The following is a 14,099-nucleotide window of genomic DNA, read 5'->3' as shown; positions in this document are numbered from 1 at the left end:
GATTTCTGGAACCACATCTTCTTTGCCCCTCACTGATTCCTTGAAAAGAATCTCTGAGGGGCAGAGAAGGAGATTCCAACAGCAGACAGTGTCTTCCCGTCCTTCTCACTCTTGACTAGAGTCTCACAGACAGACTTCCCGAACAGGGAAGAGCCATCATAGGGAGCATTCGCAAAGGACACCTAGAAGGGTTCCGAAAATTGACATAGCCAGAGCCAGGAGTGGTCCCTTATGGCAACGCTGGACCCAGCAGCCCTGGCGGCTACTTCCATGGCATGGGAAAGGAGAAGCATGGCCGTATTAGCAACCACTTTTAGAGTGGCCATGCACGCAGAGAACATTTTCTTGCCCTCTGCCAATGTGGGCTCTGGGGGCGACTCAGCGATTTCCTTGACTAAGCCTCACTGCAGTCGGATGACATGCGCCACATAGTTCAGCACCCTTATGGTAAAGGTGGCTAAAGCATAGACTTGCTTCTTCAAGATGGTCCATCGTTTATGACTCCCGGTCAGGACGATGGACGGTAGAACTCTCCTGTGTAAGTTCTTTCTTGGTGGCAGCTGCCACCACCATAGCATCTACTGGGGACCCCTTACGCCAGCTGGTTCTGTCCGAGGGAGGGTTAAGAATTTTATCAGGTCTTTTTGGGACTGGTTCCACGGTGTCCGGCCCCTTCCATGCTCTGGAGGTGATAAGGTCCACAAGTGGATCAGCAGGGGGACACCCATGAGGTAGATGGGCCCATGCCGAATGCCTCCAGGAACACTGACTCATCCTGGGTTTGTTGTTGGACGGACCCCCCCCCCTCTTTGGCGTAGGAGTTCCATGATGTCTCCGAAGATGACATCTTCGGGGAGTGACCTAGGGCAACCTTCCCCTTCCTCCAAGTTAGTGTCATCAGTGAGGGACTTAGGAGAGGAATCCAAGTCCCTCTTTTTACATGTTTGCTTGTGAGGAACCTCCTCAGTGGGACTCTCTGAGGGGGACTCGCAAACTTGTTGTTCTTGCTCCCTGGTGGGTACTTCATGGGGTAAATCAAGCACTGGCTGTCCCTGAGATAACAGGAAGGTCAGCGCCATACCCAGAAGTGAGAGAGTCGGGAAGGATTCTGAAGAGGAAATAGTCAGGGGTCTGAACCCAATTGAGAAGACCCTCTCCACCAAATCACGCCGAAGGAGAGTGGACATCCTGGGAAATAAGTGATGGAGCCACTCCTTTCTGGTCCGAAGGGGGAGCCGAGCCTACTGGAACCAGGAAACCCAGGGGAAGAATTTGCTCAGACAAACTCTGAGCCGACAGGACCCCCTCAGATCCGATGCCAAGGCTATGGCTCAGAGAGCTCAGATCTGATCCAGTCGGATCTGACCTGCTCAAGGCAATGGCCATCATCGAGGCACCGGGTACCGTCAGCGCCGATCCCCCTGACCCTGAGAACTCTCGGATCCACAGACTTCAAAACTGATGGTTGGATCTGAACAGGAGCTATGGGGGTGAAAAAGGGCTGCGAGCTCCCCACTCCGGAGGGAGAAGGGGCAGGCAAGACTCCCATCTGAATCTGGGTGTGGATGAACTTCCACATCATCCTGTCCACCTCAGACTCACTTACGCTGCGGGGTGGAATGGAAGGAAGAAGCCACCGACACTGGCTGCAAGTGCCGGTTAGGGGAGGCTCTATATAGTGGCCTAGACTCCATCAGCTCCAGGGAAAATCTGGGTGAGTGGAGCCGTGAGGTAATGGGTTTAGGAGGAGTCCTGGACTTAGAGGGAGGCCCCGATGGAACCAAGAAATCACAGGACCACTTTCTAGGCCGATCCTTGGGGTCTATATCACAATGTCGAACTTACAAAAGTTTGATCATTGTAATATCGAACCCTAAGGTCCGAAACCCAACACCACCAAAAACAAAGAACAGCGATTAAAAAAATCGCTGTCCCGTGACAAAAAAAAAATTTAACCTTAAACGTAAACTCAAGTGGTGGGCTTCGCCCCCCCACCACACCCCTCAACGTGGGGGCTGTGCCCCCCATACACACCCCTACATAAATATACCAACTCCAAGATCACACCACAGTGGAGGAAACAGCAAAGCCCCGAAAATGGCCCACCGATTTTTTCCCCTGGGAAAAAAGTGGATGGTCCATGGCTTCGCTATTTTCAACTTTCGCGCTTTAGGCTTTGATATTACAACATTCAAACTTGTTTTAGTTTGATGTTGTAATATAGACCCCGATCATTGTGCTTCTTCTCCCCTTCCGAAGGCCTCAAGCCAGGGGTTTGACTTCCAGAGACCTGGGGAGGGAAAGATATGGTAGCAGTCGCTACAGAAGAAGACGCTGAAGTAGTAGGGACAGCCAACCCTGATGCAGGCAGGAGCCCTTTCATCACTAATGTATCCCTCCTGTCCTTGAGAGCTCTTAAGTTAAACCCCACGCATACAGAGCAGGCTGTATCCAAATAGGCCGCTCCTAAACACACAGAGTGTGGTCATCGGCTGAAGAGAGCTTATGGCCACACTCTATGCATTTTCGAGAGACTGGCTTTGGGGTCTCAGCCATGTCTAAAGAAGGCCCCACACATACGCTGACAAGAACAGTGGGAGAAGGCCAAGGGAGAAGAAACACAGTACACAAAAACACTAACTTTTTTTTTTTTTGACCAATGGTATGCGCAAGGTTAGAGGAGGTAAACAGGGAAAGCAGGGCAGCTAACTAGGACTAAGTAGCTCGAAAGCACTTATCCACAAGAAAAAAAAAATGCCTGGAGCTCAGCAACCACGATGCTTGGCTGTAAGGCAGCAAACGAGATATGGGGGGAGGAAGGAGATGGAGGGGCATTGTGGGTAGGAGGAGGAGCTTGGGGCTCAAATCAGATGCTGGTGATGTGGCAGTCTCATATCCGATCCGGATCCGAATACCCACAGGTTGAAGATCAAATGAAGTAAACTACTTCAGATCACCTCCTTCATCAAATCCATATCTAAAATGATTACTTCTGATCCCTCTTCTGCTAACACAACTAATTCTAAAAAACAACTGGACAACTAACTCCTCTGAACCCTCTCCTACTTCAAACTCTTCTACAACTTTTTCTCTCAGTTCTGTTCCTACTAGCTACATTAAATCTTACTCTCCAAACTAAAAGCTGCTCCACATCAGCTGACAATATTCCTTCCTATTTCCTTCAGTTAGCTGCTGACTCACTTCCTCTTCCCCAGTACCCATCTTGATAAATCGATCTCTCTCTGAGTCAAATGTCTCTTCTATCTGGAAAGAATTCTACACCCTACCTACACATAAAGGAGGTAACGCCACAGAAATCTCACACTTTAGGCCCATTGCAATTCTATCTCCACTCTCTAAAGTACTGGAAAAATGCATACCTAAGCAAGTCATACAATACCTACCACAGGAAAACCTGCCCACACCCACACATGGCTTTTGCCCCAAACATAGCACTACCACTGCCCTCATACTCTTCCTTAACACTATTTATCTGGCCAGATATGATAAACTCATCTCTTGCTTTTTCTTAGACCTTTCAAAAGCCTTTGACGCTCTCTCTCACTCACTTCTTTTGACTAAACTGACTACCCTTAACTTCTCCACTTCTACTGTTGCCTGGTTTTCTAGCTATCTCACAGATCAAATGCAATTAGTGAGATGGCTTTCCGCTCTCTCCCAGTAAAAATGGGTGTCCCCTAAGGCTCTATTCTTGGCCCATTACTTTTCAATATCTTTACTAATTTACTCTACACTTTGTGCCCCCAGTCATCCCTGGTACAATATGCAGATGACTCTACAGTCATCACCATTGCTGACACCCCCTCTGAACTCATCTCTACCACTTAGGTATCCTTTAACTCAGTCAAAACCTGGCTCTCTAACAGCCTGCTTATTCTGAACCAAAAAAAAAAATACAAAATTCCTACTCTTCGTACTTAAAAATCTTACTCACCTTAAACCTACCTTCTCAATACGGTCTCTCACAACACTCCTATCAAAACTGAATCTAACACAAAACTCTTAGGAATCATTATAGACGATCAACTTAAGTTCGACTTGCACGTTAATAACTGTATCCAAATGACTCATCTAAAACTGGGCCTACTACATAGATATAAAAAGTTTCTCACCAACAAAGTAAAAGTAACCCTCTCATGCTTACCTCCTCCCTAGTCCATTGTACAGCTCTCAAATCTTTATAAATCTCAACTCCTCGCTCCTCACCAAACTTGAATCAGCCTACAACAAAGTCGCTAGATTCGCAGTGCATCAAACATATGAATCCCATCACTGACTCTCACTAAAACACCTAAACTGATACAACCTCTATAGCTACCAAGCTACCATTTCTTGGAACAAGCTGCCATTAAAAATTAGGTTCCCTCAAATAACCTAAACAATTCAAAGTGGCCATGAAGGAATACTAAAAAAGCCACCGGTCCTGCCACTGTATTTGCCCCTCAATCTTCCCTACCTGCCCTCTATGTTGTTTTGCTTTACTGACCTCTTCCTCTCTCTACCTCTTGACACTTCCTAGCCTTCCTTACCTCTCTGATTCCTGGTGTCTTTACCAAGAATTGTAAACTCCTCACACTACTATTAACTCATATCTCTCATCTCTCTCCTTCAAACGGTATACAGCAAAAGCAAATGATGGTATTTTCCTGTACACCTTGCTAGATTGATAAAATTGTATCTACATTGTTATAGTGCTTCCTTATTATACTTCTTTTTTTTCTTTGAATCATCCTGTTAATTGCTCATGCATAACCTTTATTGTAATGTTTGTGGAGCTTTTCTCCCCAGACCTCTGCTGAAAAAGGGCTATTCATCTCAGTCGGACTATCCCGGTCAACAAATGTAAAATAAATAAACAACAGTATAGTTCAGTATACAGTATATAAATACAGTAATAAAGTAGGCGGCAGGCATTAAAAAAGTGCAGTAAATAGTATAAATAAGCAAAAAAATATAGGGAACTTATGGTTTTTGGGAAGTTCAGAAGCCTCTAGTTGTCTGGTATCTCAGCTCAGAGTTGTGTCTGGTAACCCACCTCACTTCAACTCTGTAAAAAGAAGCAGAAACCTGCTCAAACACAGGGCTTAAATACCAGAAGCTAAAAACCTGAAAAAACTTTAACAAGGTCTAAAAGGACCAATAAGGAAGTTTACTCCAAGTCCTAGACCCACCACCCTTCACCAGAGAGGTTGCTGAGCTCCAGGCGTCAAAACACTCCTCTCACTAGAGTGCAGAAGGGCCCTTTCCAATCAAAGATGGCCTGGACAATGTGCTCAGAACAAACAGCCACTACAAACAGATGCAGCAAACCTGTTTCTGGACTATGCTGCAGCTGCTAGCTACCCTAGTTTTGGCAGGAAACACTACAGAATGTTTAACACAGCAGGAAAATAGCAGAGAGACACTAAAAAAATGTTTAAACCAGCAGAAAATCAGCAAGTAGACTCTAAAGAATGCTTTAAACAGCTAACAAATCAGTTATTTAAGTGGGAGCTACTACATAATAACAATTTAGCTGCTTGCAGATTACCCCTTAAAACCTCTCATCTAAAACCCTGGATCCCCTGCATACACATGAAGACTGCCATCCCAATACAGACCAAGTGGGGATCCAGTCCCAAGTGAAGCATACTGTCCAACCAAGTGCTGACCCTAGTGATGCAAACTCTCATCCTGGCATGGATAGGCAGTACATCCAAAAACATCACTGTAAACACCTCTTCTGAGATCTCTCCCCAGTTCCTCAAACTCTTCCTGCACTGCTCTATTCTCTCTCTTAAGTTCACATTCTATCTTAACTTTACCCGACCTACCCACATTCTTGTGCCAACTATCCATGAAAACCTAGTTTCCACCATAACCACCTTGGAAAAAGTCTGAAGAATCTCTGTAAAAGGCAAAGGAATGCATGTTTGTATGTGTTAACTGTACAACAGTAATCAATGAAACTATGGTAGTGTTCCAAAAGACAGAATTTATTTTATTATTTGTTTACATATTTTAATGAGCATCACATCCTTAATTTAAAACCCAAATTAAATTACTTGTGCTAAAAATAGTTAAAAATACTGTTATGCACAGTAAGCTTTTAGGACCGGTCATCCTCACAAAGTTAATAAAACAAGCAATGTCAGTCCATTTCCGTATGCATGCACAATCAACAAATTATGCTGAACAAAATCCCTTCATAAAATCAAGTAGTAATCCAGTAACTGTATTGATAATTTTGATCATACATACTGGAAATGTTAGCTCTGGTGTGTGCTTCTAAAAAATGGCTCAGAGTGCGGGGCACAACAAGTTGTACTTGCAGCTTGTAGCATTATATACCCTTCAGCTGGAGAGAGACAATTACAACACAGAAGTAAACATTTTGTGTGCTTATTACATATTGCCTTGATGTAAAACCTAGACAACAACTTCAGCATGTAATTTGTAAATTAAGTTAAGATTTTCCTATCTGGAATTGCAAAATGCAACTTGCTACTGCCTGCTTTACTACTTGATGATAGTAAATTACTACTTGTACCTGAGCTATGTGTGTGCGCATGCCTGTGTGCGCATGCCAGTTGTCACAAGCTGTATGCAAAACTCTAGCACCAAAATGCAAACTATTTCAGCTTCCTTGAGAGAATGTAAAGGAAACTGAGATGGAGTATTAAGGATGTTTATGGTAAGCTGACAGCAGGATGGAATTCATGATAACGTGTCGATAATGGGTGTTTCTATTTAAAAACTCTCTTCAGACTGGTTTAAGAATGCTGGGACTGTACCTCTAAGAACACCTCCTCAACAGTTCTGACTACATCTTTAACAAGCCCTAGCATAGCATCCAGCACTTACCACCCCTACTGCCTGCTGCACACTTACAAAGAATCTACCCGATGTCATCATGACAGAGGGACTCTCATTCTCTTTTCATTGCTACTTCAACATTCTGCTAGGAAGGAAATGAGAACGCAACAGACTTAACTCTTTATACTGTTTAAGACTTCAGTGGAGACATCTGTGGAAGTACTATATTTGAAAAGAAAGGGCAGGCACCTTAAGTAAGCCCATCCATGTCCCCCTCAGTGTGTTGCTACAAGTTCCATAAAAAACATCTGGTGCAATGTAGGCTAACTGTACAGCTGATTGCTAAAAAAAGCTTTACTGCTTCATCTCTGTACCATAAGCATAAGGAGTTTTGATCCAGACAAGGAAAGATAAAAACAATGATCAGTGGTTAAAAATTTAGCATATAATTTTTTTTTTAGTTTTACCTAAAGGAACTGTGACTATCACATGGTCAGCCTGAAGTTTTCCGCCATTTTGAAACTCTACCAGCACAGGAAAAATCCGTCCAGAGGAGCTGTTACCTTGGAATGAACCCTGCCAGTGAATGCAGTGAACTGCTTTGCCGAACGAAAAAATATCTTTTGGTAATGGCTTCATCATGGACTTGATAAGACTGTGATATCCTCTACAAAAATAAATAAAAATATTAAACCATTCACAGAAAGAAATGCTGAGTAAAAACTTGAAAATATACAAGCACATATTAAATGCAACTTAATAGTGTTAAAAAGGTTAATAACCTGTTTTCTGGCAACATTCTTTGCTGTAAGTGCTAATGTGAGAAATTACAAAGCAAAACTAATGAAGGAAAAGAAAGCAGATTTAATGACACAACCAATTGTTTTACAACTTGAAAATTCCAAAACAGTCACAAAATAACAGAGTAGGGCGCATAAACTGGTAACATCAATACTTCATAAAACATGCTAATCAGACAGCTCACGTGTCTGCTGCCAGGGCTGGATAACAGTGTATATGCTGCACAGGCATGCATGCACACATAGCTCAGGTACAAGTTCTGCAGCTGTCAGGATAGCAGTGTATATGCTCCACAGGGATGCATGCACACACAGCTCAGGTACAAGTTCTGCAGCTGTCAGGATAGCAGTGTATATGCTCCACAGGGATGCATGCACACACAGCTCAGGTACAAGTTCTGCAGCTGTCAGGATAGCAGTGTATATGCTCCACAGGGATGCATGCACACACAGCTCAGGTACAAGTTCTGCAGCTGTCAGGATAGCAGTGTATATGCTCCACAGGCATGCGCACACACATAGCTCAGGTACAAGTTTTGTAGCTGTCAGGATAGCAGTGTATATGCTCCACGGGCATGCATGCACACACAGCTCAGGTACAAGTTTTGCAGCTGTCAGCATCAGCTAACAAATGGCCAAAAATAAATCCAAGTATCTTACCTATGCTGCTGCTACCATATTCCTACTGCAGACGATCAACTCATGTGGCCATACAAAATAATTCTACAGTGAGTACAGCAAACTCTTGTGCAATACTATTCCCCTCTTCAGGAGATCCTCAAAGGCTGTCTTCTGCATAGAGAAGGGTGTAGCTGCATTAAGCTACACTATGCAATCTTCAAGTGGCAAAAGTCACCACAAGTCAAACATGGAGCTGGTCCACAGAACCCATATACTTCACAGATTGGAAATTTCCATGTTGTCTGTTCCACAATTAAACCTCTCTTACATCTGGCACAAGCCACTTATGAATATCACCCCAGAACATAGGATATTCTTTACTAATTTTCAGATCCTTGCATCTAAGTCTGCTAAAGGTAGTGTATGCTAAGATTGAAGTGCCACCTTAACACCTCCAGGCTCTTTCCAAGAATACATAAACTGATAACAGTGTTAAGAACAGAAAATGATTTACCACAGTAACAACTTTGATCATAACTACTGCAATTCCCAAACTGCATGGCTCACTGTGTAGAAACACTAACATTTATTACTACCCAACTTTCAAATTAACTGAAATTTGCCCTTAACATCACAATTCCCTTAATTTGATCTTCTCATGATACTTCTTTATGGTCTCAAAAACTATGTTTTCTGTTAAAATTTAAAGAGATTGTATAAGGTATAGGTTCTCATGTTAAATGTGCACAGTATCTTGTAGTGAAATCAACATGTTTTGTCATGACTTACGATCACTTTCGCCACCCCTAAAATATACACCATAATATTTTGTATAACAGAACTCCATATCTTCAATTTATATATATATATATATATATATATATATATATATATATATATATATATATCAAGAAAACTAGAAAGTGCAACATAAAGTTAACTGGTCTATATCACTATTTTGCCCATTTCTCAGCAAAGTGTAGGACTCGTGCATATGCATCAAAATACAGTAATTTTGTAGAGAGTTGCACACCAGTTTTTGTGCTCCCAGTACCCTGCTGTCATGCTTTGCTTTAAAGTTAATTGTATTCGGTTGTTAAGATATGTGGAAAGACTACTTTCTCTTTTCTGATTAACAAAACATGGAATAGTTACATGCATGTACTCTATTCATTTTTTCAGAGCTTTTTTACACTGAAGAGTGTATACATTTTACTTTAGTATTACCCTACTAGATCAGATTCCAAATAAATGCCAGGGGTAAGGCTCTATTCCAAACCTACAAGGGTCATAGAAGCAGACGGGATTCCAAAATAAGGCTTCTGCAGTTCCAATTTAATGTATTCAAATGTGGGTCTGCACAAGCATTTATGGGCAGACTCAGTCAGATTCCAAGATAATTGTATGTGTTACAGCACCGTACGCTAAAGCAAGAAACGGTGCTAGTACATGCAAGACATAGCAGGCACAATGGTAAAAGCATAGCAGGGATACAAAAAATTCATGTTCAACTACTTCAGACCAGAATAACCAGACAATGTGTGATGATATGAACATTACTGTACCCATTATAATCAAAAAGAGATATAATATTCTGGATGAATACAGAAGGCCATGAGGATGCAACTATGTATGTGCACAGAACGCTTATCAGTGAATAACGTACAGGTGGTGTACTGCATTCCCCCTGCTCTTTACTGCCATACAGCAAGAGACTTCACATCTGTGCCTACAAACAGGAGGCAATGGCACCAGTAGACTATGGGAGAAAATGGTACTGTGATATATGATCAATATGGTGTTTGTGACGTGTCAGGAGCACCACTGTATACATTGCTCTCCAGCAGTCCCAGGATAGACACAGTGGGAAGTCACATTTCTGAACAATGTTTGACCTCCTGGCTCTTTACTGTGTCTCCATATCAGCTTCTAGACACATGTGAATGGGCTTGCCTTGATGATCACACAAGCTGCCTTCATTTATACCCACTGTGGTTGCATTCTCTTTCTACTTACCACTTGCTCTATACAATCCCTATGTATGTATAACTGTGCTGCTAACCCCCCATGTATGTATAACTGTGCTGCTAACCCATGTATGTATAACTGTGCTGCTAACCCCCCATGTATGTATAACTGTGCTGCTTTAAATTTAAAATTGTGTCATGGATTGCACAATCCCAGTCCTTTAACCACTGCACGGCCTTGTACTGGACTTGGTTCCAAAGCACAACCACAGGGTGTCAGCACCGTCCACCATGCCCCTCAGTCCATTTCGATGTTTCACAGATATTCACGTTGGATTATTAACTATAAACACCTTATTTATATCTATTCTGACAATTTCCCTATATATACAAAAGGGGTCTACTATACATGATCGAAATTTTAGAAAGCCAAAACCCATATGGCCGAGACCATTATGCTCAACTCCTGAAATTTCGAACATGCAAAAAAAAAAAACTAAAAACAAAACACTACATTAAAGCTACAAGCAGGGGGGGGGGGGCTATCCCCCCTTAAATTTAATATACCAACTCAGAGATCGCACTATAGTGCGGTAAACGGAAATTCTCCCATTCCGCACAATGAGGAGCTGTCCCGTTCAGAACGTATGAAATTTCAAAAGTCGAACATATGGTCTTGGCTATATGGGCTTCGGCTTTTTGGAATTTCGAACATCTGTAGGAGACCCATACAAAAGTACCCCTTGTCTAATACAGTCATTTTGTACTTTGTTTGTGCTAAATAATGTAATAATTGCTTTATAAACATGATTTAGTTTTTGTATTACCTGACTGAACATAGTGGATACTGCTGCAGACAATGAAAATATGATGGATACTGATAACCTAGTAATTCTGACAGAGTGGTGATGAACTAGAGAATACTATAGCTTCCATATGTGTTTTACACACACACATTATATATATATATATAGCCTAATGAAAAAATGAACACTCACATAAGTGATTAAATGCTCAAATATTTATAATTTTTTACCCAATTTTACCTTGCAACTTTTCCCTCACTACACTTTCCATCATGTGACTACAAGAACACTATTTGTGTGGTTGCTGTGTTCGCCTTTGCAGTGTTTCTTTTCCCTACAGTTCTGTGAATGCAAAGGAAGTAAATTTAAATAAGGGGGGTAAGGTGCTACCTTACATGGAACACTAAGTGCACACTGCGATATTCAAGGCATTAACCCCTTCTCCACATTATTTTTAAACTCTAACATCTGAGAGTAGACTACCAATCACAGCGCAGCCTAAGAAAGTACAGTTTTGTACCTACCATAAATGTAGATGTTCGAAGATCCACATTGCTGCAGTCCTTACTTATGGGTAGTCCGCTGTCCTCGGTCGGCCCGAATACCAAAGTATTAGGCTGACGTCGGTCATGGGCGCACAGCCCTGACATCAGAGCGTCAGGGTATAAAAGCGCATGACCGACGTCATATCCTCAGTCTTTTCTTGCCCCAGATGTCAGAAGGCCCTAAAAGAAAGGCCACAGCCAAAAAACAGAGTACCTTCCCAAAAGATATGCCCAACTACAGCCATCACCCAAACCATATAACCAAGCTAAGCTACAGAGGGAAGGAGGGAGGGAAAATTAGACTGCAGCAATGTGGATCTTCGAACATCTACATTTATGGTAGGTACAAAACTGTACTATGTTCTTCATCTCACATTGCTGCAGTCCTTACTTATGGGTAGAATCCCAAAGCAACGGGAAAGGGAGGTTGGCAAAATCATAAAGCATTAGGGGCTGCTAAAATGCCCTGTAAAATTGCAGTGGCAAATCCAGCCCTAGACTTAGAATAAAGAGGAAGGTGGTAATGTTTAGAAAAAGTATGTACTGAACTCCAAGTGGCTGCTTCCAAAATATCCTTTGTAGCTACCCCCCTTAGAAAGGCAGTGGAAGTTGCAGTAGCTCTAGTGGAATGAGGTCTGATTCCAGTCGGAATCTCCTTACCATGATGGGAATAACAAAAAGAAATACAAAACCCAATCCATTTAGAAATAGTTTGTTTTGAAACAGGTCTACCCCGTGAACCCAAAGCAAAAGAAACAAACTGCTGAGACTGTCTGAACTCCTTGGTTCTGCTCAAATAATAACGCAACTGCCTGTGAATATCCAAAGTATGCAAAATCTTCTCCCCTTTATTTTGAGGATTTGCATAAAAAGTAGGCAAATGAATAGTTTGGTTTAAGGCCACACTATAAACCAATTTAGGCATAAAGGAAGGATTAGTACGCAAAGATACCCTATCCTTATGAAAAATCAAGAAAGGCTCCACTGCCATAAGGGCCTGTAATTCAGAAACCCTTCTTGCAGAAGTAATGGCCAACAAAAAAGCAGTTTTCCATGACAAATATTTTAACTCGGCAGTAGCTGCAGGCTCAAAAGGTTGTAGAGTAAGCTTTTCCAACACAAAATTGAGATCCCAAGCAGGAGTAGGAGCTCTACGTGGGGGTCTTATGTTCTTTGCCCCTCTGAGAAACTGCTTAAACAAAGGATGAGAGAATAAAGGAGGGTCACAGTCATAATTAGCCGAAATGGCTGCAGCATGAACCTTTATGGAGGAGAAGGACAAACCTTTGTCTAATAACTCAGTAAGATATTGTAAGGAAGCACTCACATTAGGCTTGGAAACATCAAAGCCCTTCCCTTTGCTCCAAATAAAAAATCCCCTCCATTTATCAGCATAAACTTTCCTTGTACTAGGCCTCCTGGCCTCCAAAATAACATTCAAAACTTGTTGTGGAAGCTGAGAACCTCCAGAATCTAAAACAGAATATGCCAGGCTGTTAGATGCAGAGACTGAATTCTGACATTGAGAAAGTGATTGCCCTCCTGAGACAAAAGGTGTGGAATCAAAGGCAGAGGCCATGGAGGCTCTCGGACCAAACTCCTCAGTAGTGGGTACCAATGTTGTCGAGGCCAATCCGGTGCTATCAGGATCATGGATGGCTTGTCTTGTCTGGCCTTTAAGAGAACCTTGGGCAGAAGAGGTAGAGGTGGAAAGGCATATACATGAAGATTGTTCCAACTGAATGACAGAGCGTCCACCTTCCAAGCTGTGGGATGAAACCTTTTGTGCAAAACTTTGGCAACTGGTAATTTAGTGGAGAAGCGAACAGATCTATGTCTGGAGTTCCCCATGACACTGTCAACTTTTGAAATACCTGAGGATCCAATTTCCACTCGTGAGGATCCACTATTTGTCTGCTCAATACATCTGCTAAGGAGTTCTGTGCTCCTGGTAGAAATCTTGCCTGAAGATTGAGATTGTAACTGAGAGCTGTCTCCCACAAAATCATCGCTTGTCTGCAAAGAGGGTACGAATGAGTTCCCCTTGCTTGTTGATGTACCACATGACAGTTGTGTTGTCTGTTAGAATCAACACCTGCCCTGGGTGAAGTAAATCCTTGAAAGCCATCAATGCAAATTGTACTGCTAACATCTCCTTCAAGTTGATATGCAAATGTTGAAGTCTGGCAGGCCACGTGTCTTGCACCCATTTTCCATTGAGGTGTGCTCCCCAAGCCTTGTCCGAGGCATCCGTCGTTAGAATCTGACTCGCCTCTGGTCGGGTCACAGAGAGTCCCTTGTTTAGGTGACATTCCTGAGCCCACCACAAAAATTCCTTCTGAATGCAAGGAATTATCTGAATGACAGTGTCTAGATCCTGGCAGTGTTGTGTCCATAGATTTTTGAGATACCATTGAAGCTTCCTCATATGCAATTTGGCATTGGGAAGCACCAGAATACAAGATGCCATGAACCCCAAGGCTTGAAGGACTGTCCATGCAGTAAGCCTGGACTGTAGAGACATTTGATGGAAATAAAGTGAAA

General features: G+C 42.5%; 1 protein-coding gene across 4 annotated transcripts in view; it reads right to left on the bottom strand.

The window, feature by feature from the left end:
• LOC122789462 (peroxisomal N(1)-acetyl-spermine/spermidine oxidase-like) overlaps nucleotides 1-14,099 on the bottom strand; it is a 553,705-nt gene that overhangs the window by 254,938 nt on the left and 284,668 nt on the right. For all 4 annotated transcript variants that reach the window (XM_044056941.1, XM_044056942.1, XM_044056943.1 and 1 more), the window contains exon 4: nucleotides 7,284-7,483. In XM_044056941.1, the coding sequence (XP_043912876.1) occupies nucleotides 7,284-7,483 (200 nt within the window). The remainder of the gene's footprint in view (nucleotides 1-7,283; nucleotides 7,484-14,099) is intronic.

This window comes from Protopterus annectens, chromosome 14.part0, assembly GCF_019279795.1.
Source record: "Protopterus annectens isolate FY-2018-M chromosome 14.part0, PAN1.0, whole genome shotgun sequence".
NCBI classification, from domain to species: domain Eukaryota; kingdom Metazoa; phylum Chordata; order Ceratodontiformes; family Protopteridae; genus Protopterus; species Protopterus annectens.
This window is presented reverse-complemented; position numbering and strand designations above follow the sequence as displayed.